At 46.4% G+C, this 26,914-nt stretch overlaps 1 protein-coding gene across 1 annotated transcript in view; it reads right to left on the bottom strand.

Annotated features, from left to right (window-relative positions):
* The window catches only part of kiaa0825 (KIAA0825 ortholog), a 147,222-nt gene that overhangs the window by 76,337 nt on the left and 43,971 nt on the right, over positions 1-26,914 (bottom strand). The window contains exons 9-19 of the mRNA XM_042330687.1: positions 26,256-26,406; positions 24,525-24,715; positions 21,445-21,633; positions 20,637-20,756; positions 19,043-19,182; positions 16,696-16,884; positions 13,818-14,045; positions 13,188-13,602; positions 9,071-9,230; positions 6,530-6,688; positions 4,290-4,384 (exon numbers count right to left, since the gene is read on the bottom strand). Coding sequence (XP_042186621.1) covers positions 4,290-4,384; positions 6,530-6,688; positions 9,071-9,230; positions 13,188-13,602; positions 13,818-14,045; positions 16,696-16,884; positions 19,043-19,182; positions 20,637-20,756; positions 21,445-21,633; positions 24,525-24,715; positions 26,256-26,406 — 2,037 coding nt within the window. The remainder of the gene's footprint in view (positions 1-4,289; positions 4,385-6,529; positions 6,689-9,070; positions 9,231-13,187; positions 13,603-13,817; positions 14,046-16,695; positions 16,885-19,042; positions 19,183-20,636; positions 20,757-21,444; positions 21,634-24,524; positions 24,716-26,255; positions 26,407-26,914) is intronic.

Raw genomic sequence — 26,914 nt, 5'->3', positions numbered from 1 at the left:
AAAAACGCTTGGGAAACGCTGAGATCAATTTAAGACTCCACAGAGACAAACAAGCATCACCTTTAAGACGAATAAACAACAGTCCTCTCCTCCCGCTTCACCCCTCCCTCCCTCCCTCCCCAGCCGAGACCATTCATTCAGGCATGTTGAGAACCAGAGAGCCTCTCCTCAGGTTGATCAGCATCCGTGGAGAAAGAAAGATGAACATTCTGACATATTTGTTTTGACTTTATTCCCAGGGAAAAAGCCCACCATATGGTGGCGGTTTGGAACAGATGGTATTTGTCTACTTCCTGAAAGCACTGTGTCTATCGCAGTGATTTAAAAATCTACTCATCCGTGTGGTGGCGTGGACTGGCATTTCCCACAAAGCACTGCACTACTATTGTACCAGAGGCGGTAGTACCAGTGACAATGCAGAAGAAATTCGGAACTTTTCAGCTCATATGTACGGTATGACTCTATACAATGTATCGATATTCTCACTGTACATTGTTTCACATGCGCTTGAATTTTTTTTGGGGGGGAAACATGCTCTGAAGAATAACGTCTGCTAAATGACCAAAATGCCAAATATAAAATGTGAGCTGACATGTAGTTCTGGGGGACGATTTTGGGAGGCTCTGTCTTAGTTGTCAGGTAGCAGGCCTGGAGGGCTAGAGAGGATTAATCAGGCTGGTTCTGTTGAAAATCTCAACCTGAAGATGATGGATGACATGCCGGCCACAGAAGCGCCAAAGTGACAGGTGACAAAGAAGGACACCCACACCTGTATAAATCCTCTCCGCTCCTGTCGGCCTCAACGACAGTGTCAAGGTGTGTGTGTGTGTGTGTGCTGTCCTGTCCCGTAAATGAAGCCATCCCACCACTGATTTAACAAGGCTCCTGTAACAGACTGGCTTCTTAAATGTAAAGATTCACCCGTTTGTGAATGTTATTATTGTGTTTTTTTGTGCATCTCTGAGTGATGTTCTATCGAATCCCTGGGTCAATTCATGTTGTCTGTATGTGTGTATCTGAGCTACTGCCGTTCAAGCAGGCAGAAATCCGCTCAGAACGACACCGGGGTTTTAATAGGAATATGTCTATCATACATGTCAGATTTCAATACTGGCCGATGTCATAACGTGGAAGGTTGTCTTCTAACGAGCTAGCCACCCAGCCCATAGAGAGAGCATTGCATTGTGGGTTTCGTAGTCGACTTGAGCTGCAACAATTCCCTCAATGATTTACACATGTTGCTACCAACCTTATTATAATGACAAACATTTCAAGGAATGAGTGGTTTCGGGTGGATTTATCCCTTAACTCCTAGCCCCTCCATTATAATGTGATCTAAAGTCCAGACACTCAAACGATCATGCCACTGGCACAATACAATATACCCTGGGTGAACGGGCTAGGCTGGGCTGTGGACTCACAGACAAGGAGACTGGCTAAATCTTATCAAATCTTCTCAGTGGCAATAAGGAAGATGAGTTAGTGGAGAGGACAAAGTCACAAAGTCACCTCTGAAGTAAAGTGTAACGAAAGTTGTGTATGAACTGGCCTAGTTGTTATTGCTTTACTCAATGTGATATAAATGAGTGTCATCCTCATCATCGCCATCATTCTCACTACGATATCATCTACTTCCTCCATCGGCTCCTCATCATCATTTTTTTTTTCAACCAAGTCTGTCCTCCTATGCTTTGAGGGGTTCTCCATGCCCTCCCAGAGGCACCACAGAAGAAGGAGAGAGGGTCCAGGGAAAACTTTGACAGCTTAGAGCTATCCCGCAAACTTCTTCTTCTCTGAGCGTCTCAGTCAAATCCAAAGCCAGTTGGTAATCCCCTGTAAACCTGCTCCTCTCTCAACAAAGAGCAGACTAATGAGGCAAACTAGACAATCGTGGACGCTTTTACTGCAAGATTAGGATGAATTACGAATGATATAATATTCTATATGTACACCCTCCCTACTCGCCTTCTCTGCCATCCTCGACTGCTCTCCCTTTCGCTCTCTCTTTGTCCTCTCTCTTTCCCCTCGTCCCTCTCTTCCATGCTAGAATTATCTCTATTATCTCTGTTTCGCTCTCCCTCTCTTTCTCCCCCTCTCTCTCTCTCTCTCCCTTTCTCTCTCTCTCTTCCTCTCTTTCTCTTACCTTCTCTCACCCTCCCTCTCTCTCCTCATACAGTTCTGCCATCCCCATTCAGGGCCATTCATGAATAATCCTTGCAGTAATTTGGCTCAGACGAGGCCTGACAGTATCTGTTTTGAACACATGTGCAACAAAGTGGTGGTGGCGGTGGGGGGCTGAGAGGAGTAGGGGGCTGAGCCCAGGGACACGGGCGCGTTGCACTTCACCCTTGTTAGAACAGTGTCCTTGGCAGAGACGCAGAGCTTGCCCTTTGTTAGAAGGTGCGTGTAACAATGAGGTTGATTTAAAATGGATTTCATGTGGCCAGCGAGACAAGGTGCACTAGCCTTACGGCAGCCTGATAGCTCTCAGGGTGACAGCTGTGAATTGAGGTCTGAGTGTGGGCTGAAGTATTGCTGCCTAATATGTGTCACCTACCTGCATAAATATTTATGCCCCTGTTCAAAGCAGGGAAGGAGGGAGGAGGGGAAGGGAGAGAAAGTTGGAAAAGTTGAGCACCGCTTCAATCAGGTGACAAGAGGATCTAAATTAGCCCCCTCTCCCCAGTTGATAATAACCTCTTCAAGGCCTTGTGACGGAATACACCTTTACAGATGTAGGATCTTAATTTGAGCCAGTTTGCTACAGCAGGAAAACAATCCTGCAGCAACAGGAAATGTGGATTATTATTTGGATTATAATTCATGGACATTTTTTTGTAGGGGTTGGTACATTTTTTGTAAGGGAAAATCAAGTATGACATTTCAAGGTGGAAATAACAATCTTCAGAAGCCCTTTTAACACTATAAGTTTTACATTTCCTGCATTGCATCTCCTGCATTCTCCAGCAACAGGGTGATCAAATTAAGATCCAACCTCTGCATCATGGCACACTACAAGCTCATCGTATATACACACATCTCAGTACACCCACCCAGATAATAGGATAGAGCAGAGGGCCAGGAGTCCTTCCTGGGCTTGCACCCTATCTCACACCACTCTACATTCCACTCACACCACTCTACATTCCACTCACACCCCTCTACATTCCACTCACACCCCTCTACATTCCACTCACACCACTCTACATTCCACTCACACCACTCTACATTCCACTCACACCACTCTACATTCTACTCACACCACTCTACATTCCACTCACACCACTCTACATTCACTCACACCCCTCTACATTCCACTCACACCACTCTACATTCCACTCACACCACTCTACATTCCACTCACACCACTCTACATTCCACTCTACATTCCACTCACACCACTCTACATTCCACTCACACCCCTCTACATTCCACTCACACCACTCTACATTCCACTCACACCACTCTACATTCCACTCACACCCTTCTACATTCCACCCACACCACTCTACATTCCACTCACACCACTCTACATTCACTCACACCCCTCTACATTCCACTCACACCACTCTACATTCCACTCACACCACTCTACATTCCACTCACACCACTCTACATTCCACTCACACCCCTCTACATTCCACTCACACCACTCTACATTCCACTCACACCACTCTACATTCCACTCACACCCCTCTACATTCCACTCACACCACTCTACATTCCACTCACACCACTCTACATTCCACTCACACCACTCTACATTCCACTCACACAACTCTACATTCCACTCACACCACTCTACATTCCACTCACACCACTCTACATTCCACCCACACCACTCTACATTCCACTCACACCACTCTACATTCCACTCACACCACTCTACATTCCACTCACACCACTCTACATTCCACTCACACCACTCTACATTCCACTCACACCACTCTACATTCCACTCACACTCGTCGCAAAGCTTGTAACAGTAGTTGAATACTTTTGTCTTGTTATTTTCTAAGAAATGCATACTCTTTGACTGTTTTCTGTCTCTCCTTTCCTTCCATGAAACTCACAGGAGCCCCGGTCTTTTGAAAAAAAGTAAGAGTGCAAAGTCGCCATCCACAAAAAGTGTCCCTGATGACTTGGCTGTCTGGTCTGACGTTTTTTTGGTGAAGGGGGAGATCCGGGGAAATACATTCATAAAAGAGGAAACTCAACCGCCTAGGTATTGTATGCTTATGTGCCGCAAAGTATCTCTTCATCAGCTCAAAAGAGGGAGGAGCCATTACCTGTTGACCAGGAGTGCTCTCAAGGTCACCTGACTCATCCCCTGGTAAGTTGGCAGCAGTGTGGCCCAGTCCCAGGCCCAGTCTCCCACGGCTGCCTGTTGATATATGAGGAGACACTATTGTTAGTTATTAATCTGAGTTAATATGATCAGTAAATTACAGCTCCAGCTGGGGTGGACTAACTAAGGAGGAGGGGGGGTCCTGAACGAGGACGAAGACACGCCATATCAATCATGTCCGCACAAGAAGGTTTTTATTCCAATAAGACAGCAATTAATTTATAAATCCATTTGGGGGGATGTAGCCATCATTTATAAAAAGATAAATACATTTTGGGAGGGGAGTCGTTACTCTTCGAACTGTTTTCTCCATGGCACACCGCCCAGCCCCCCCTTTCTCGTTCACTCTCTTTCTCTCTTCCCCCTCCCCCCTCTCTCTCTCTCTCTCTCTCTCTCTCTCTCTCTCTTTTCTCTTTCTCTTTCTCTCTCCCCCCACCTTTGTGAGCAGGGAAGAACAGCACTTTGTCGGAAAGGCAAATTAAATTCCGATTGCTTTGATTGCCAAAATGTCACTCTTAACTCCAGGCTGAGTTTAATTGACAAAAGGAGGAGAACGTGACTACTGCACCCTTCCCTCCATCCTCCCCCCCCCACCCCTCTTCTCCCTCAGAGGTGATTGATGGATCTGGCTTTTTTCTCTCCTCCCTCCTTTTGATTTGACAAACAACACAGGCACCTAAAGCGGAGAAGGCATTTTAATCATTCTCTTAATAGGGTGTTTCTATGCAAAGCTATGCAGCCTCCTCTGATAACGAGAGAAACAGAAAGCCAGAGGATTATAGTGTGTCTGCTCTGAAGAACAATAGCAGAAACGCAGGTCTTTTAGAAGGGATCACAACAGCATCAACGCATCCCAATGAGGTACAAAGAGAAAAATGTATCTGGAAAATATGGGACTTTGTTGATTGTTATGTATGATATCGCTGGTGTGTCCCATGGCAGAGAAGTTATCTCACATTGAACCAAACTACCTGTAGCTCCTACAATATCAGACATTTTAACTTGACGTTGATGCGAAGCTTAGGGGAGAACGTTTGGGGTAATGGGGCTTCTGCTCAAAGCCTTGAAGAGCTGTACATTAAAAGTCGCTTTAAAAATAAAAGGTAAAAATGCCTCTTCTCGTTCACCTTTTAATGTTTCTTTGGACTCCTTCGCAAACATAAATGCTGCTCTGAGAGAGAGAGAAAGAGGAGAGGAAGACCTATGGAGAATAGTGAAATCTCCAAAAAGCTTCTGAGGTGGTCACTGTGCCCAGTACTCCCCATTCCAACACAACTTTAGTGGCCTTGACCCAACTTTAAAGACACATACAGGTAACTGCTAAAATAATGGATCAGCAGCATAAAGAGTCTTAATAGAGCGATGGGCCACCAAGAGCCAGAACAGCTTCAATGCACCTTGGCATAGATTCTACAAGTGTCTGGAACTCTACTGGAGGGATGTGACACCATTCTTCCACAGAAAATTCCATAATTTGGTGGTTTTGTTGATGGTGGTAGAAAACGCTGTCTCAGGCACTGCTCCAGAATCTACCATCAGTGTTCAGTTGGGTCGAGATCTGGTAACAGAGATGGCCATGGCATATGGCTTACATCGTTTTCACGACCATTCAATGACCACTCGTGACCTGTGGATAGGGGGATTTCCATCCAATGGGAGCATAGCCATGGTTTGCCAAAATAATGGCCTGCCCAGCACTTTTGTAAATGATCCTAAGCATGATGGGATGTTAATTGCTTAACAATAGAACCGCTGGGTCTCGCTGGACCCCCCATCAAGCTAATAAGCAGTCATTCTGACTTAACTGAGGAACCACACCTGTGTAGAAGCAACTGCAACTGAGAAAGACAATTATAAACTGGGTGGATCCAGCTCTGAATGCTGATTGGCTGAAAGCCATGGTATACCACGATTATGACAAAACATTTATTTTTAGTGTTCTAATTATGTTTGTAACCAGTTTATAATGGCAACAAGGCACCTCAGGTGTTTGTGGATTATATGGCCAATATACCACAGCTAAGGGCTTTATCCAGGCCCTCCTAATTGCGTTGAGATTAAAAACAGCCCTTAGCTGTGGTATATTGGCCCTATACCACACCCCCGTGCCTTATTGCTTAACTATAGCTTTCAATTGAAACAATGGTATAAAAAAATAAGAAGAATGGACAGAGGACACACCTGGTCTAACTTGTTGCTGCCGATGTGGTCAAACTGGTGGAGGGGGTTGAACCGGGGTGAGGGGTGACCAGGGCTGTCTGTTCCCAGGTCAAAGGTCACTGTCTGAGGAGAGTCAATTGGGGGGTCACTGGACACACACAGCTTGGACCTCAACAGTGGCTGCAGAAACACACAGAACAGAAGGATGGAGGGAGGGAGAGAGAGAGGTCAGAGAGTTTGCATTTCACACTTTTTTCAAGAACACAGGGGCAAGTACAGCTGTCCTCAAAGACAATTATCTGGAAGGTCATTTAGCACAATTCCTATTATATCTTTGCCATTTTAATTAGTACATCTCTGATTTTAAAAAGTACAGACCCAGACATAATGGACACTGGGATGCTCTCCTTCCACCTATTCCCTGTTTGATTGGCCCAACAGAAGTAGAAACGAATCAGTTTCAGATATAGTTCCAGAGATCCAGTAATGGACATTGGAATGGTCTCTCTCTCTCTCTCTCTCTCTCTCTCTCTCTCTCTCTCTCTCTCTCTCTCTCTCTCTCTCTCTCTCTGTCTGTCTGTCTGTCTGTCTGTCTGTCTGTCTGTCTGTCTGTCTGTCTGTCTGTCTGTCTGTCTGTCTGTCTGTCTGTCTGTCTGTCTGTCTGTCTGTCTGTCTGTCTGTCTGTCTCTGTCTCTCTCTCTCTGTCTCTCTATATCTCTCTCTCTGTCTCTCTATCTCTCTCTCTCTCTGTCTCTCTATCTCTGTCTGTCTCTCTCTCTCTCTCTCTCTCTGTCTCTCTATCTCTGTCTGTCTCTCTCTCTCTCTCTCTCTCTGTCTCTCTGTCTGTCTCTGTCTATCTATCTCTCTCTGTCTCTCTATCTCTGTCTGTCTCTCTATCTCTGTCTGTCTCTCTCTCTCTCTGTCTCTCTATCTCTGTCTCTCTCTTTCTCTGTCTCTCTCTCTCGCTCCCTCTGTGTCTCTCTCGCCCCCTCTGTCTCTCTCTCTCTGTCTCTCTCTCGCCCCCTCTGTCTCTCTCTCTCTCCCCCCTCTGTCTCTCTCTCTCGCCCCCTCTGTCTCTCTCTCGCCCCCTCTGTCTCTCTCTCTCTCTGTTTCTCTCTCTCTCTCTCGCCCCCTCTGTCTCTCTCTCTCTCTGTCTCTCTCTCTCTGTCTCTCTCTCTCTCTCTCACCCTCTCTCTCTCTCTCTCTGTCTCTCTCTCTCTCGCCCCCTCTGTCTCTCTCTCGCCCCCTCTGTCTCTCTCTCGCCCCCTCTGTCTCTCTCTCTCTCTCTCTGTCTCTCTCTCTCTCGCCCCCTCTGTCTCTCTCTCGCCCCCTCTGTCTCTCTCTCTCTCTCTCTGTCTCTCTCTCTCTCTCTCGCCCCCTCTGTCTCACTCTCTCTCTCTTGCCCTCTCTCTCTCTCTGTCTCTCTCTCGCCCCCTCTGTCTCTCTCTCTCTCTTTCTGTCTCTCTCGCTCTCTGTCTCTCTCTCTCTGTCTCTCTCTCTTTCTCTGTCTCTCTCTCTCGCCCCCTCTGTCTCTCTCTCGCCCCCTCTGTCTCTCTCTCTCTCTCTGTCTCTCTCTCTGTCTCTCTCTCTCTCTGTCTCTCGCTCGCCCCCTCTGTCTCTCTCTCTCGCCCTCTCTCTCTCTCTCTCTCTCTCTCTCGCCCTCTCTCTCTCTCTCTGTGTATTCCCTGATTGATTGGCCCAACAAAAGTAGAAATGAATCAGACCTCATTAGAAATAGAAACAGAGATACAGGACAATGGCAGAGGATGAGGATATGTATAGACATCCAGACACAAAGAGAACTATTTCATGGTAGGAGCTTACTTTCTACCCTCATTTCTACAGTGTAACCTTTGGTATGGTTTTGCAGAAGTGCAGGAACAGGCTTGGTGCGGTGGTGGTGGGGGAGTGGGGTGTGAACAGAGGCACACCAGTGTGGATCCACTGCACACACATCAGTCAGCCTGTCACCCCCCTCTCCAGCCCAGCACACTTCAGCCCAGCCGTCCAGCCTGACCTGGCCATCCTTGTCTTGACCTTGTCTGGGTAGAGGAGGCTACTAGTAGGGGGTACTTTGGAACATGTTTGGACCATCTCCTGGCTACAAAACAACATCCCTCTTCCACTCACTGAGGCTGAGAGTCGTGGAAGAAGGATGAGTTGAAGAGATTTTAATTGTGGTATAAGTGGACTTGGTGCTATGAGTTACAATATTGACAAATGACATTATATTTGTGTACAGCCAACATAAGAAAAAGGACAATAACTAAGAAGATATTTGAGGATCTTTAGACTTCTCTCCTCCTCCCATCTCTCCAGCCCCATCACTCACCTGTACTACACATACAGTAAGTTGCAGGGAGGTCAGTGGATACTACCGTGTGATGGTGTCAGAGTTGGGTCTTCCTGGTCTCAGCCAGGCAGCAGGCAGATCCAGCGGTAACCCCCCACACACACACACACTTTCACCCGCTCCCCCTACCCCTACCCCTTCCCCCAGAGCAGACGCCGGCCCCAGGCCAGCGGCCACCAAATTGCGGGGGAGAGGGAGTCCTTCCTTACCTCATTGACTTGGATGATATGATAGATTTGCCTCAGGTACTCGGAGCCACGTGGTTTGTGGCAAATCTCCAGGAGTATCAGCCCTATTTTCTGCTCAGTCGCCTCAGCCACACCGCCGCCCCCCTCCTGTGGAACACCACTCTCGCCCCACTCAAACGTACTGAGAGAGGGAGAGAGACAGAGATAAAGAGAGGGGGGTGAAAGAGTGAGAGGTGAGATACAAAGAGGCAGGGGAAAACAAAAAGCCACAGTTACCATGAATATCTGCTACCTGAACATTCCATTTCTTTGAGGGATTTAGCCAAAGAGCTTCAAATACATGGCCACACTTTATTCTGTTGTGACCCGCACTTGAATGTATATGAAACCTTTACACTTTAAAAACATGTAGGAGGGCTCAAGGTTTGGTCTTTTATTTCCTTGCAGCTCTATTGTTCCCACTTTTCGTTGAACGTTTCAATTGCAGGCCTTTTTTCTAAAACCGTTTGTGTGGATCTCGTTCTGCAGCATTGAGGTGTGTATGGAAAGTGAACATAAAGTAGAGACACAGTGTGTTCTGTTCTATCAGAGTCTCCAGGCGGAGGTGTTTCAAAACAGAAAGGCCTGGAATTGATAGAGCTGTGATATAGTATAAATGATTTCACTGTGTGTGTGAGCGTGTGTGCTTGTGTGTGCAATACCTACACACACACACACACACACACACACACACACACACACACACACACACACACACACACACACACACACACACACACAGCGCCTTACCCTAGCAGCGGCCCGAGTCATTTCCCTGCCCTTCCTATGTTCCTCGCCATTGCCACGACGCTCGCCGTCCGTCAAACGCTCTCCTCCGTCCGGACGGACTTCCTGTCATTGTTTTTTTTTTCCCCTTTCACATTCTCTCCCGCTCTTCTTTTTGTAATTATAAGGTGGCAGAAACATTGTCGCCTGTCAGGCAGCTTTTGGCGGATGTGACATTGAGAGAGGTGGGCGAGGCCCTTCCTTCTCCCGGTAGCGGGTCCGTGTCAGCACCTGTGCTGTATCCTTTCCTGTCCATCACTGTGCAGGTGAAGCAGATGATTGGATTCAGTCAGCGGGGTGATTAATGAGGGCCTCTCTGGATTTGGGACAGCCTATCAATCATGTCATTAGGGCCAATGTGCCCTGAAAGAGGCAGACCTCCGCCAAGGAATAACTGCATTCATCTTCATCTGTGTATTCATCCCGTCAGTCCAGTCAGGGTCACCATGATGGAGAACAATAATCTTCTCCTCTACAAATTACTTTACAAAGACAAGTTGGAAGGGGGGTGGTAGAGTGTGTGAGAGGATAGGTTGGGGCGGTGGGGGGTTGTTTTTAGACTGGCGAGCCCCCATTCCCTCCCGCTGATGCCACTGTACACTGATTGTTTACAACCCAGGCTTCACTTCCCAGTGAAGGTTATTTTAATGAATAGTAATGATCTCAGAGAATGGCTCCGACAGGTGATACATAATCACTCTTTCTCTTTTTCCCCTCCCATTTACCCCCTCTTCTCCGTTTCTTTCCGACTTCCACCACCCCTTGTTCCTGTCACTAGGAGCCGGCCATTTCCTGGAACACTTGAGCTAATCTGTTCTCCGTCTTTCTCTCTCTCTCTCTCTTTCTTTCTGCGAGCTGCTGTGTTTGTGTGGTTCCGTTACCCGGACGGCTAAATCATTTTTAACGAGGATAAATGTGTCCAGACTTTTCTGCTCTTCTCGTTGGTCTTGAGCGGTCAGAGGTGCAGGTTCTGGGAATAAGTCACCAAGCTCGGGTTCAAAGGGCAGACAGTATGAGCCAAACTCAAACCCAATTTCCCATTGCCTTATTTTGTTTTCCATTCAGACTGTAGGATGTCCATCATTTACGATAAATATCGTGTCTCAGAATACATTGATCTTGTTCATACAGGTTCCCATGAATAACGGCTGCAACCGATGACGCAATCCATCAGGGTACACACACGGAATTAAAGAACATTTCTGAATAGCATACTGCTCATTAAATAATTCTGTCACAAATACACGAATGCAATTTGGCTGAATACACCATGAATCAGACTGAAACACTTTTGTATTTTATTTAACCTTTATTTAACTAGGCAAATCAGTTAACCATCCTGCTGTGTTCCGGTCGAATTGGACCGATTTACAAGTTTTCTCTCTGAAAAAAATGTAGTTAATTTAAATCTGATTGTCTTATGGTTCCAAGACTTTGTCCACACAGGGCATCTGAACACACAAAATACATTTGGATGATTTTCAACACCTCTGGTATTCCCGGGCCAAAAAGTGTTCCCGGGCCAAAAATGACCAGTCATTAGAAATGAATGGGTGAGACTACAATTAGTGTATAAAATTGAGTTCAGGCACATGCCCATTCATCACATGGACACACTTCCTCTCCCAGACCCCCACATGCATGTGTGTTTGAGCACACACACCTCACTCCCCTTCTTGGCTTCCATGGCAACCCCCACGGGAACCTTTCCCCAATAGAATCTTTCCCCCATAGATACCACACCTGTTGGCATTCTCACAAACAACTGCAACATTGTTTCAATAATATATAGAACTGTTCTCGCAGCTCTGGTATGTACAGCTTTTTTGAGGCCTTGCTCACAATTCATTCTGTGGCAGCACAATGACCAAACGATATACTGTATGTGAGGCTCTTGATCATATCTTTGATCATGACTCTGGTGAGGAGAGTCCTTGTTAAACTTAGACACAAAGTAGTCTGTGATAAATAGTACAATATGTTTCATCTGAGTATTTGTAATAGTCAAAATAATCCATACATTAGGCTTTTTTTTAACTCAAAAATGAGTTGTATGAGCTCAGGTCAATGAGGCCTACAGGCCATAAATAGCAAATAGAAGTTCAAAGCGTATAATGTTCACAAGAACTGAAGTTGATAAAAAGATCTAACACAACATTAGGTGATAATATATGTATTATTATGGATTTATAATCAGCTATAAATAAATATAGGACAGAACACACATCACGACAAGAGAGACAACACAACATAAAGAGAGACCTAAGACAACAACATAGCATGGCAGCAACACACGACAACAGGGCGTGGTAGCAACACAACATGACAACAACACGGAAGCAACACAACACGGAAGCAACACAACATGGCAGCAACACAATATATGCGGTGCTGCTCGTGGCAACGTCATTTCGTCGGTTAAAACTGTCATTTTGATCCCATGGATGGTCAGCCCTGGCATCCATAGCTCTGTCTGAGAATTTGAGAGTGGCAACATATCTCCAACCCATCCCTCATCTGTTTGCCAAAACAGTGGTGGGGTGTCGGTTTTGCTGTCCTTTGAATTGCAGAACGCCCCTTTAAGAAATGCCACCAATCTGGAAGGGCACTTTTCTCATAGGAGGGCAAAAAAGGCCCCCCTAGGTCCCTATCTGTGTGTGTACCTGAATAGAGGCCCTTATCCTTCTACAGTGTTACATTGAGCCTGATGAAAAGGTGTTTTCCAAGCCACCTTGAGCTGTCGTCTTCCGATCGTAATTATAAGTAAACACAAAACATAGCGTGGGACCAAACACTTCCCTTGCAGGTCAACAGGAATTTATGGCAGGGTTGACTTCAGTTGCAGGTCATGTGGTTCTCTCTCAGGGCCATGCTTTCATATCATCTGCCTCAACCAATCTCCTCCCACAAAATGGCAGATGGATCACTCAACAGAATGATGTGTTGGAAGACATATCGCAGTTTCAATATCAAAGCTAGCGTGACTAATGATCATCTCTTTGGTTGTAATAAGTCCTGAATGGACAGTTGTTATGTTCGACACATCCTGAAGACTATAAAGAGAGAAATGGATTGACCGCAGCTCCGTGTTTGTACACACAGTAGGTGTCCAGAGTTGACCTCTCACCTCTCGGAGCAGAGCTTGCGGGCCTTCTGCAGGATAAATTAGGTTTGGTTAGGATTACAGTTAGGTTAGGATTAAGTTCGGTTGACTTCTCACCTCTCGGAGCAGAGCTTGCGGGCCTTCTGCAGGATAAATTAGGTTTGGTTAGGATTACAGTTAGGTTAGGATTAAGTTCGGTTGACCTCTCACCTCTCGGAGCAGAGCTTGCGGGCCTTCTGCAGCTGCATGGAGCACCACTTGGGCCTCCTCTCCTCCAGAGCCTGCAGTACCTTGTGCACAGTGGGCTTGGGCACACCCTTCTGCTGGCCCTGGCCCATGGTCCCCTGGAGGCACTCTGACAGCAGGGCCAGTCTCTCCTTGGCCCCCCGGTCCAAAGGCAAGCCGCACAGCAGCTCCAGTGAGTTGGGGTCCTCCAGGCACTGGCAGAGACAGCTAAGGAGGGCCCAGAGGAGCAGGCCTGTGGAGCGCAGCTGCCGAGCATGCTGGGAAAGGTGTTTCTCTGCGGTGTGGAAGAGGAAGCGTACTGGCAGAGGGAGGGAAGCCACGGCCGAGGGCAGGTTGGTGTAGATGAAGGAGAGGGCCTGGAGGGCCAGATTCACCACACCTGAACAGACAGGAGAGACAAACCAGGGGTAAGGAAACAAAGTGTTTCAGACAATACTGAGCATGAAATAAATATGTTAATTTAGCCAATGGATAATCAATTGAGTTCCGGTGTACTACAAGAAGAGATGCAATGCAAATATACATTTTTTGATCCACACAATTTAGTCCACACAATAATCCAGCTCAGAGTGAGACAGTGGTGCCAGTACGTACTCTTAGCGGATTCCCTCCCCTTGGGTGTCTGAAGGGTATAGCTCCACTCCTTGGGGACTTTAGTGAGGATGTTGTCTGGGACGTCCCGTCTGAGCAGGGAGGAACAGGGATCCTCAGAGGCCTGCCAAGCCAGTACCATGGTGACCAGATGGCCCAGAAGGCAGTGGACAGGCTGGTTGACCACTGCCTGGATAAAGCTGATCACCACGGGGACAGGCCGCACTGAATCTAGGACAGGCCAGGACAGGACAGGACAGGGTCAGCAATCACTATCATGACAGAGGAAGAGTAGTCGTTCTGAGTGTTCCAGAGGGCTCTTCTTCTAAATTGGCTAATGCTTATCAATAGTTGTATTTAAATCAGCAACTTATCGAAACCTGGGGGAATCAGGTGAGAAAACTCTGTCAACCACCGATTATAAATCACAATTTCAGTGCCAAGGAGAGAAAGATTATTTGAGGAGAGAAAGATTATTTGAGGGTGAACAACTGAAAACAGAACAACAGATTTAAAAAGCTGAACGTTGCAACCGTAAATCTTTTGGTGCGGAGAAGTTTTTGAAACCCACTACCAGGGGAAGAGAGGTATTCTGTATCAAAGCCAGGTGGGCATTAGGTGTATACCAGCTTTGCCGAAGTCAGGCCTTTCAACGTTTTGGCCTTCAATACCCTGTACATATTAGTACCAGATCAGCAACAGTGTGCAGCTGTGCGGCACTCATATCGTTTCCATGGCATTAGCAGTAAAACAAAGAGCTACATCAGAGAGATTTAGTACAGTGGCAGAACTGGAATGCATTGAAGTCCCAGGGGAATCCTACCATCTATAACTCTCCATCCCTTCAAAACAGAAAAAAAACCGACGTGATATAGGCCTGCTACATGGTAAAGCAAGACCTCTGTCTCCAAAACCTCAACCCATTTGTCAAAAGTCACCCCATATTCAAACCCTGTTCACAACTCAGCACTTATATAATCACTGACTACTTCAACACATAAGACTTCAGCCAGCTCCAGCTGATGGTTAAGTCATTGGACATCACAGACTGTCAAGAACACAGAACAGTAGAGAAGTTCCCAGAGAGATCAATAGTTTGGTTCGGGGAACTCCTGTGCCCCAAAATTCAATTACACACCATCTCAGTTGGGAGGTGCATCCCAGAGCAGCAATTAAGCCAACGATAGCAGGAGACACACAGAAATAGAGAGAGAGAGAGAGAGAGAGAGAGAGAGAGAGAGAGAGAGAGAGAGAGAGAGAGAGAGAGAGAGAGAGAGAGAGAGAGAGCACCGGGTGACATTGAGACGACAGGAGTGAATCCACCACTGTCTTCTCTCCTTCTCCCCTTCCAACCTCCTACCCAATCACCCTAATTTATGCTACAATAATTACCTCTCGCATGTGATGGAGAAAAAAAACTACAGCAAAAGGAGCTGGGACTCCACAGGAGCCCTGATTAAACCCAAAATCAAAAGGAAGTGTCAGGGAATAATTGCAGTCTGTGTTATTGAGCACTGAACGATTAGTAGTACGATCAGCTCGACAGGATGAGCTGATGTTGGAGCGGGACTTCTTCTATGTTTTGTCATGGAAATGACAACACGTAAACAGTCACCAGAGAGCCAGTTAAGGGAGGGTTTGCGCTGCAGTTTAGGATAATTTGTACTGAGCCTCGAATCCATTACGATAAAAGCCCACTTCGGACGTGGTGTATTTGTTAGAAAGGTGACGACAGTGTTTACCTATGGGCATGCACACACGCTAGCACGCATGCACACACGCGGCCACATAACTACTAATAGCGTTAACCTATATGTTGATTTGAACCTGATGTGGGTCAAATAGACATCTCAAATCGTTTCATATACTTTATTTTAGGTGTGTTTAATTTAGCTTGGAGTTTGTACTTTTGAGACCAATCCATTGGTTCCATTGTATCAGTCAAACGAAATCAATTGCAGCTCAAATTGGCTATTTCCCAAAACGTGATATATTTGGATCCAGATCTGAACATTAGGGACCATGACAAAGTTAGGACATACCGTTGAAGTCAAACGTTTACATACACCTTAGCCAAATACATTTAAACTCAGTTTTTCACAATTCCTGACATTTAATCCTTGTAAAAATTCCCTGTTTTAAGTTAGTTAGGATCACCACTTTATTTTAAGAATGTGAAATGTCAGAATAATGGTAGAAAGAATGATTTATTTCAGCTTTTATTTATTTAATCACATTCCCAGTGGGTCAGAAGTTTACATACACTCAATTAGTATTTGATAGCATTTCCTTTAAATTGATTAACTTGGGACAAACGTTTCGGGTAGCCTTCCACAAGCTTCTGGGACCTTGCCGATTTTTTTTGATTTTCCAACGATGTCAAGCAAAGAGGCACTGAGTTTGAAGGTAGGCCTTGAAATACATCCACAGGTACACCCCCAATTGACGTCAATTAGCCTATCAGAAGCTTCTAAAGCCATGACATCATTTTCTGGAACTTTCCAAGCTGTTTAAAGGCACAGTCAACTTAGTGTATGTAAACTTCTGACCCACTGGAGTTGTGACAGTGAATTATAAGTGAAATAATCTGTCTGTAAACAATTGTTGGAAAAATGTCTTGTGTTATGCACAAAGTAGATGTCCTAACCGACTTGCCGAAACGATAGTTTGTTAACAAGAAATGTGTGGAGTGGTTGAAAAACGAGTGTTAATGACTCCAACCTAAGTGTACGTAAACCTCCAACGTCAACTGTAGGTTTCTTCAGTGCTTTTCTTTGGAAACGCAGTCTGCATCCTGCATTGTGTGCTCTCAAGTGCCTACAGTACATCGCACTCCAGTGTAAAAAATAGGTTCTGTATAGCAACAATGAGGTTTAAATACCTGCCGGGCTGTATAGATAGTCCCATAAGTGTCCTCTGTCAAAGTAAGTCCCCAAGGCCAGAGTCAGGGCTTTAGGGACATTGTTCAGAGAGCTGAGCACGTTGTACACAGCCTCCATAAACTCATCTCCAGCATTGCTCTTCACAGGAGACACAGCATCAGCATCTGCCTCCTCCTCCATGCAGAAATCTGAAAAGATAGGAAAAGTTGAAGTGACAGACACACATAAAATGCCAAGGACTATAGTGAAACCCAAGCATTCAAACACATTCGGGAGTGCGAGTCAGTTTTGAATGGGGTCTCTTCAGCTGCAATATATGACCGTGCACTGCTAACCTTCCATTTCAACCTTAGTCGTTATGATACAGAACATTCCCCAGCTGCACCTTCGAGGTGGGGGCTGAGGAGAGGTGGAAATAAAGCAATATCAAACGCACCAAGCGAGAAAATATCTCAAGGCTGTCAAGGCTGTCCAAACTGGGACACGCCAACGAAAGGTAGCAAAATAACTATTGGCATAGAAAATACACACCCACACATCTTTAGTGAAACTATACAAAAACAACTGAATCCCCAAGCCTCTTGTGGATGAATATCTAGTAGACGAAAGGCAGGAAATAAGTAGGAACACGTTCTGCCAGGATGTCCTTGTGGGGGTCGCTGCAGGCATGGTGTGGTGGGGGTTGGGAGGTGGAGGTAGGGGCCCGAGGGGGAGGGGGATCATCTGTGTTCCTCCAGTGGCACAGGTCCAGAGGCCGTCCGTCAGTCTGTTTTGTGGGAGATGACAGGTATTTGAATAGGAGGCCGAATGCAACGCAACACTCAATGAGCGGGCCCTTTGATGGAAGGCAGGGAGCTGTTTGCGTTCCCCCTTGACAAATGTTGGACTGTTTTAAAATGACAGGCCTAAATTACCTGCCGCATTAAGGGACGCAGGGGCCCTAATATCACCCGGCTTAATAAGAAGCCAGGAAGCCCATCGCCGCTCAACCACTGATGGGAATTGATTTCCTCTCTGTTTTTTTTTCTCCCGACGTGGCACAAAAAAAAGTGGTCAAACATCCTTTGACCTACAATCACTCTATTACACTGCATTATGTGGATAATGCTGCGGCCTTGTAGTCTGTCGGCCTGGTAATTGGTCCTTAAGGAGAGGGCGCGTGGTGATAGCGCCATGCCCACTGTCGAGGGGGAAAGGGGGGACTTATATTCATTTCCACTTGGGGTGCTGAAGAGCATGGCGGGTTAACCAGACACCTTTTAATAATTATCCCATTATGGAACCGGAGATGAGTTATGATAGATAGACTACTGTTCCATCTCTGAGGAGTCTCTCTCTCTCTCTCTCTCTCTCTCTCTCTCTCTCTCTCTCTCTCTCTCTCTCTCTCTCTCTCTCTCTCTCTCTCTCGTCTGTAATTGGAAGCAGACACAGTGTGTGATGATAATAAAACAGTCCTGTGTATAAAGCTGCTCATTTACAGAGAGGACCTAGCGTAGCAGAAATCCGTGCCCAGCCTGCTGGGGCTTCTGCGCGAGAGGACAGACCCACCCATCAGAGAGCAGTTAAGGCAGCAGTGGCTGCTGAGAGTTGGGACGAGGAGAATGGCCAGGTTTGTCTGGTTCCTCTTAATTAGCTGGTCTCCGAGGTCGAGTTCGGTTTGGTGGCGATGTTGATTTACGATGGTGCAGTGCAGGCCCGGGCGACGGTGGGGAGGGGAGAAACGCTAGCTAGCTTCCGTCGTCTTAGAAGGCCGGCGTTGTTATTAATGAGGTCGCTTTAATGTGAATTAATGTGCAAGTGCACAACAGTCTTTAAAGGTTACACTTTCCCAATGTGGAGAGAGGAGAAGGAGATGTTTAAAGGTCAGTGTGTGAGCTCAGGTTAGCCCTGTTGGGTGTTTATTACAGCTCTCTATTGATTTAGTCGGGATGATGAAGGCCCTGATGATGATGAGGAGGATGATGACAACTCCATAAAACAAATGGGCTCCATCCAAAGATGTTCAGACACTGCACAGCCTGTCCATAGATGTGATTAGTTTCATTGGGGCCCTGGGCACAGATTACATTTTAAAGGTTTCATAACCAAAGTGGATCCTATCCTACCCATGGGCCTCTGGGAGGTTGACGGCTTGACTTTGGTTTCACTTTTGCCTAATAAAGATCTAACACATGAATTTAAAAAAAATACATCATATTTGGGAGAATGAAGAGTTTGAGCAACCAACAAAGCAACAACATGACATCTCAGAAAACTCGGACTCATTTTTCATTTTTCAATCCCCTATCCCAGGTGTGTGTGGTGCAACGAGCAGGTTGTTAGAGTATTTCCATCAGAGTGTCTTACGGGAGTGTTCCAGGAGGACTCGCAGCAGGTGACAGTCTCTGTGCAGGATGGCGGTCAGCAGCAACCTGGGACTGCATCTTGGGTCAGAGGTCAGCAGCCTCAGCTGGCACTCGGAGGTCACTTCGCCCGCCAGGCCCTCCCTTCAACCGAGACCGTCACGGGACAGACGGACAGGAGAAACAACACACAACAACAGTGACGGATCTGCAGCGTCGGGTAACTAGAATGATAGAAAGCAGAGTCCATTCAGACAAGGGAGGACGCACACCCGTGAACCGCAAATATACTGTTATGATATAGCAACTTCCTTGAATGTCAGTTCCTCCCTTACCAGATTAGTGCGCAAATGCCTTCATGCTCGCTTACTTCGAGTGTGCACCAGGAAGGAATTACATTTAATCTTGGCCAGCTCCAAGCAAATGAACATTTGGGGAGAAGCCAAATACATAAATATACAGCATAACCCTCAATGTATTTTGTGGAACCATGAGGCTGCAGCCAGCTGGGTGTAATGAGGCATGTCCTTGGAGTTTGCGTGCGAGTGTGCATGTGTGTGAATGTGTGAGTGTGCGTGTGAGTGTGCACGGGCGTGTGTTGTATACGTCTCAATAAAAACCTGATAAAGGGCAAGGAAAAGTAGGCGGAGGACGGGGGGAGGGAATGTTAGCCACCCCGTTCCAGCCAAAAAGCGAGAGCGTGGTGCACCCTGCTGCTTGAGTGAGGAACACTATGCCTTAACCTGACGGCGCAGTTTATGATGTCACTGGGGCTGCAAATCCAGGAGAGATCCTCCCTTAACTGCTGTGATAAATCTGACCAGCTACAGCACAGGGTCGGCTTCCAGTGTCAAAACAAGAGAGCTCCACACTTTTGATTGGCCATAATACTGCTTGATTTATCGACGTGCTTTGTGTTTTTATTGTTGTTTTATTTAATAATCATCACAGTCGGTTTATGTGAGGAGCTGAGCTGAGGGAAGGTCTGGCTACAGGGCCCAGCCATGGAAGGACCTGTGGATTTGGCCAGGGAACCACAGCACAGCAAGGCACCCTGCCATCGCTGAACATGAGGAAAATAAAGAAGGTCATAAACATAAACTCATTTCAACTCTCAGGGAGTATGGCAGGGGTTGGATGGGGGGCTGATTTGTGCTCTCTAAGCCTGCGATGACATCACCCAAGAGTAAGGGTGGTGAGGGGAGGGGGCAGTATGGGGCGAGTGCGGAGAGTGACTGAGTGCACCTTCTCAGGTCAGAGAAGTCATTCCTCCCCAAACCTCCAAACACGAGCGCATGCAGGCACACAACCCACCCCTCGTCCCACTCCGAAACAGTCATCTCTGTTCACACCCTCAGTGAAAACCCCCTCAGCAGCCATTAACATAAACACAGTGTGTGTAGTAACACTATTTCTTCCCACCTCGACTTCTTTAAACTGCATCTGTGTTGTATTACAGTCCCTGGGTATGACTGGGGCCCTCACAAAGACGACGCCCTAACTCAGCACACATATGGTGCTTGACATATGGTCCTTGGGCCGTGGTGGGTATACTCTCTGCGTGTAAGAGTTTGTGCGAGTGTGCGTATGTTACGTACCGTGCTGCCTGCTGGGTGAACAGGCCAGGGTGGATGGCACTGAGCCAGTGTATGCCAGGGCTGCCTGGGGAATGGGCCAGAGCTGGCGCGGAGCCCTCTCCAGGTCTGTACTGGAAAGTCCTGAGGGTTATGACACATAGACATCAGAATACAGCATATCAGCCCAATGTGTCCTTTGCCTATACCGTGACAGTGTATGGACCTCAGAACAGACTCAATTCGTCGGGGCATTGACTCTCCAAGGTGTCGAAAGGTTGCTGGCCCATGTTGACTCCAATGCTTCCCACAGTTGTGTCAAGTTGGCTGGATGTCCTTTGGGTGGTGGACCATTCTTGATACACAGGGGAAACTCTTCTGCGTAACAAACCCAGCAGAGTTGCAGTTCCTGACACAAACCGGGCCCCTTCGTCTACACCGATTGAAGTGGATTTAACAGGCGACATCAATAAGGGATCATAGCTTTGACCTGGATTCACCTGGTCAGTCTATGTCATGGAAGGAGCAGGTGTTCCTAATGTTTTGTACACTCAGTGTACAGCAGATGGTGGTTGAAGTGATGGTGTCGCGGATTGACACCCTGCATAAAGAGTGGTCTGTTACAACAAACCCAGTTTAATCTTACCATGCTGCAGTAATGTACATTAATATAGGTTTATGATGTCAGAGTGAACCCCTGGGACTAAGCGACTGTTTAAAAGACGACAGTTCCCAGAGGTTTGGGGTTGGTAAAAGGCAGACAGCATGCGCTACAGCTGATTGGCTAGTGCGGCCAGTGTGAGAGATCAGATGGCAGAGGGTGTGTCTGTACCAGTAGAGCTGAGGCAGGGGTGCTGTCACGATGACCAGCGTGGTCAGGAGCTGGTCACACAGGCTGTGGATTGAGGCGACCCAGACGCAGCCCGCCACCGATGGCTCTGACTGAGCCAGCGCCTCGGGCCGCTCACACACACTCCACATGAGCTGCTCCACACACAGCAGTACCACCGTGATGTCACACCTGGGGGGGGGGTGGGGGGGGAGAGAAGGGGTTAGACACTACACAGAGCATCCCGAACTCTCATCAGGCATGACATCATAACATGACAACATGGTTGGCGAGCCAGATGAAACCTCCTGCTGAGTTTATGACAGGACAGTTACGGGCCTGAGGCCTTCGCTCTACTATGTAAATAAATAGCTTCTTTCATGTCCAGAAAGCAGTAAATCTGTTTCCTCAATTGATTGTAGGGCTTTTATTGGACTATTTCTTCACGGGAGCCAAATCTGTCATCACCGTTCTAAGTTAGATGGACAGCATTCCTAAGTGTGTCTTAGTGTAATCATGTGAGGGTTGTGAGTTGGAGCAGATAGACAGAGGAACCCTACACTTCCTATCTCTCTTTGGGAGGCCTGTATGTAACACAGTGCAAGCGTGCACACACACACACACACACACACACACACACACACACACACACACACACACACACACACACACAAGCCCTCTCTCCCAACACTAATTCATGGACGACCTGCACATTGTCATCCGTCAGCGGTGATGTGAAGCAGTTGTGGACTGAAGGCCTCAGCATGTGTTCAGGGTGTGTTTAGTATGTGTTAATGTAGTGTTCAGTCCCCCACGTCAAGCCCAAGAGGAACACTATGGAACTGAGCCTAACCCTAACACGACAACACTAACAACAACAACACCAACACCACAAACAACAACACTAACACCAACAATACTAACAACACAATCAACACCAACAACAACACTAACAACACGTTCAACACCAATAACACCAACAGCACAAACAACAACACTAACAATACTAACAACCTGATCAACACCAACAACACAAAATACACAAACAATACTAACAACACAAAAACACCAACAATACTAGCAACACTAACAACACCAACAGCACAAACAATACTAACAACACAAACAACACTAAAAATACTAACAACACAAACTACAAACAACACTAACAATACTAATACTACTAACACCACTATCAACACTAACAACAACACTAACAATACTAACAATACTAACACTACTAACAATACTAGCACTACTAACAATAATAACAACACTAACACTACAAACAACACCAACAATACTAACATGACTAACAATACTAACAACACTAACACTACAACCAACACTAACAATATTACTACTACTAACAACACTGAGAAAACTAACAATAGTAACAAAACTAACACCACTTACACTACTAACAATACTAACAACACTAACACTACAAACAACACTAACAAAACGAACACTACTAACACCACTAACAACACTAACATGACTAACAATACAAACAACACTAACACTACAAACAACACTAACAATACTAACACTACTAACACTACTAACAATACTAACAACACTAACACTACAAACAACACTAGCAAAACTAACAACCTGAATACAAAAACCAACAACACAAAATACACAAACAATACTATCAACACAAAAACACCAACAATACTAACAACACTAACAATACTAACAACTCCAACAGCACAAACTACAAACAACACTAACAATACTAACACTACTAACACCACTATCAACACTAACAACAACACTAACAATACTAACAAAACTAACACCACTAACAACACTGACAACCCTACCAATACTAACAAGACTACCAATGCTAACACTACTAACACCACAAACCATACTAAAACTACTAACACCACTAACAACACTACCAATACTAACACCACTAACAATACAACACTACCAAAACTAACAACACTACCAATGCTAACACTACTAACACCACTAACACTATGAACCATACTAACACTATTAACAATACTAACACCACTAAAAACACTACCAATACTAACACCACTAACAATACTAACACCACTAACAATACTAACACCACTAACTGCACTACCAATACTAACACCACTAACAATACTCACACTACTAACAATAATAACACCGCTAACACCACTAACAACACTACCAATACTAACACCACGAACAATACTAACACTACTAACAATAGTAGCACTACTAACAATACTAACACCACTAACACTACTAACACTACCCACAACACTAACAATACTAATGCCACTAACAATACTAGCACCACCAACAATAATAACACCACTAATAATACCAATACTAATAACACTACCAATGCTAACACTACTAACACCACGAACCACACTAACACTACTAACAACACTAACAATAATAACGCCACTAACAACACCAAACATAACACCACCACTAATACTAACACTACTAACAACACTAACAACACTACCAATACTAACACCACAAACAATACCTACACCACTAACACTACTAACAACACTACCAATACTAACACTACTAACAACACTAACAACACTACCAATACTAACACCACAAACAATACCTACACCACTAACACTACTAACACCACTAACAACACTACCAATACTAACACCACTAACAATAATAACAATACTAACACTACTAACAACACTAACAATAATAACGCCACTAACAACACCAACCATAATAACACCACTAATACTAACAATACCAACAACACTAACACCACAAACAATACTAACAATACTAACACTACTAACAACACTAACAATACTAACAGCACTAACAATACTACCACTGCTAACAATTCCAACAATACTAGCGATACTAACACCACTAACAATACTAAAACCACAAACAACACTAACAATACAAACAACACTAACAATACAAACAACACTAACAACACCAACAACACTAACAATAATGTGTGTGTGTATATGAGTGTATGTATGCATGTATGTCTGTGTGTGTGTGTGTGTGTTCCTGTATGCATATGTGCACGTGTGTATGGGGAAGCCCTGCCTCATACCATACTGTACCTGATCTGCAGGTGCCTCTTGTAGGAGGGCCGTGCCCTGGAGTACCTTTGCACCAGAACCTGCAGACTCTCACTGGTCACCTGAGCAAGCACGTCCCGCCCCACAGAGCCTGGCACAGCCAACCACAGGTCAGTACGCAGCCCAGTCAGGAAGTAGTGCCACATCTGCACTGAGAATGAACACCTATCACCCTGCAGAGAGCGAGATAGAGGGAGCGAGGGAGCGAGATAGAGAAATGGAGAGATGGATGGATGGATAGATGGGAGAAACAGTGAGCGAGCGATAGAAAGAGAGAGAATGAGAGGGATAATGAATGTGTGTGAGAGAGAGAGTGATAGAGAGAAAGAGAGAGAAAGAGAAAGAGAAAGAGAAAGAGAAAGAGAGAGAGAGAGAGAGACAGTGCTGTCAACACATAGAAGGCCCCATGGTCACACCACCTGCACTCTGCACCTGGGCTCCTGTTCCCCTATGTGACTAAAGACTGCTTTCATGCCCTGATCTGTGGAAGGCATCACAGACAAGGGGAACAGTCTGGAATATCACTAAACACACAGATGTTCACACACACGCACGCACGCACACACACACGCACACGCACACGCACACACACACACACACACACAGATGCTCACGCACACACACACACTGAAATTAGATGACAGAAAGATGAATGGGGTTTTACATTGGGTCAAAGAAATGTTGTAAAACAAAGACAGAGAGAGGAGGGAGAGGGAGAGGAGAGAGAGAGACAGGAGAGGTAGAGAGAGAGAGAGAGAGAGAGAGATAATGAGAGAGGTAGAGAGAGAGAGAGAGAGATAATGAGAGAGGCTGGTTTCCTGTCTCTAATTGCTTTCAGACAAGGGGAGCGGGGGGACAGTCCTATACAGTTGGTGTTGTGACCAAAGAGAGATTATTAACAACATGTTCGACATCTAGTAATGATCTCAGCCCCCTCTTCCCCCTCCTCCCCCCAAGCAAATCATTTAGGGATTGTCTCTGGACAGAGAGCATGACCATACGTCCGGGATTAAGACTCCATCCTCTGCCTCTGGACCCAACAGACCCCCCTGAATTACAATCTGTACCAGGACCAAGAGGAAGTGCACGTGTGGCTGAGACTTGTCTATGGCTGGGCCTGGCCAGGTTGTGGGTCTTGGTGCTGGGTCTGGGCCGGAAGAGCTAAGCTGCCTCCCTGGAGCTCCAGGATCCAGGACAGACAGAGGAAAACACACCTGCACACAGCAGGCCTGTCTGACCTCAGTGACTGGGAATGGAGGGAGAGGGAGGGAGTGGGCAAGGGAGGGAGGGGGTTCTGGGTTGGTTTAGGGGGCATAGGTATGGTTTGGACAGGGGCTCCAGCAGCCCTGTTTCCAGATGGTCACAGTGCAGACGCCTCGATCCCACCAGCCCTCCGGGAAACACGGGAGCCCCAGATGTGCTGGGAGAGCTGAGAGTGGAGCCCCGAGTTTGGAGGCGGGAGGGGAAGGGGGTGCTGATAACGCAAAGAGTTCATTTTGGGAATACATCTAAAGAGGGAGAGAGCTCTTCATAGTTGTAGCGACAAAAAAAAAAAAAACCTTGAATAGACACACAACACACACAAAAACACTACAAGACTCCATTACTCTCTCTTGCTGACAAATACCAGCAGAGAATCTCCATTAGCACAGAGAGCATTATCGAAACGCTTGCTACAGTAGAGTACCATGCAGTAATTGTGGTCTAGCTCACCTCGTAGAAGGGTTTGGGGTCAGCCCAGTGGTGGCTCTCTGCGTCTTGCAGGATAGTGCTGGTGCACACCTGGACACAGTAGCTGGCCAGCTGCTCTCTCAGGCCCTCCGTCACGTCCTGGTACCTCTGGATGGGCAGCAGTGTCATGGGGCTGCAGGGCCACAAACAACACACACGCAGGAATACCTTTCAACAGGCTTGCACAGGATCCAAAGAAAGGGGAGGGAGGGGGCAGTTCAAGAGAATAGGGGGTGAGGGGCCACAGGGCAGGTGAAGGTGGGGGGCGTGAGGGAAGAGGTAGGGTACATGGGCAAGCAGGGCACTTTGAGGAGGGATACGTGGAGTGCGGTGGCAAAAGGGGTACTAGGAGGTAAATAAATCTGCCAGATGTATTCACAAATGGCTGTGATTAGAACCACTCCATTATTTACCTCCCTCCCTTCTCTCTTAGCCCCTCCCCCTTCAAACAGCCCACCCCCTTCTCTCCAAACTCTCTCCATCTTGCTCCCCAGCCCTCTCTGTCAGCGCTAGGCCACACAGACTCTCTGTAGCCTTCTCACTCTCCTCTGCCTTTAACCTTTGGCTCAGTTTGAGAGGCAACATCTGTTTTCCAACCAACACATCTCCTCCATTCCACCAGACAGACGGACAAACGGACG

Source organism: Oncorhynchus tshawytscha, linkage group LG12, assembly GCF_018296145.1.
Source record: "Oncorhynchus tshawytscha isolate Ot180627B linkage group LG12, Otsh_v2.0, whole genome shotgun sequence".
Classification (NCBI taxonomy): Eukaryota; Metazoa; Chordata; class Actinopteri; order Salmoniformes; family Salmonidae; genus Oncorhynchus; species Oncorhynchus tshawytscha.
Note: the sequence above shows the minus strand (reverse complement) of the source record. Positions and strands in the feature narration are given on the sequence as shown.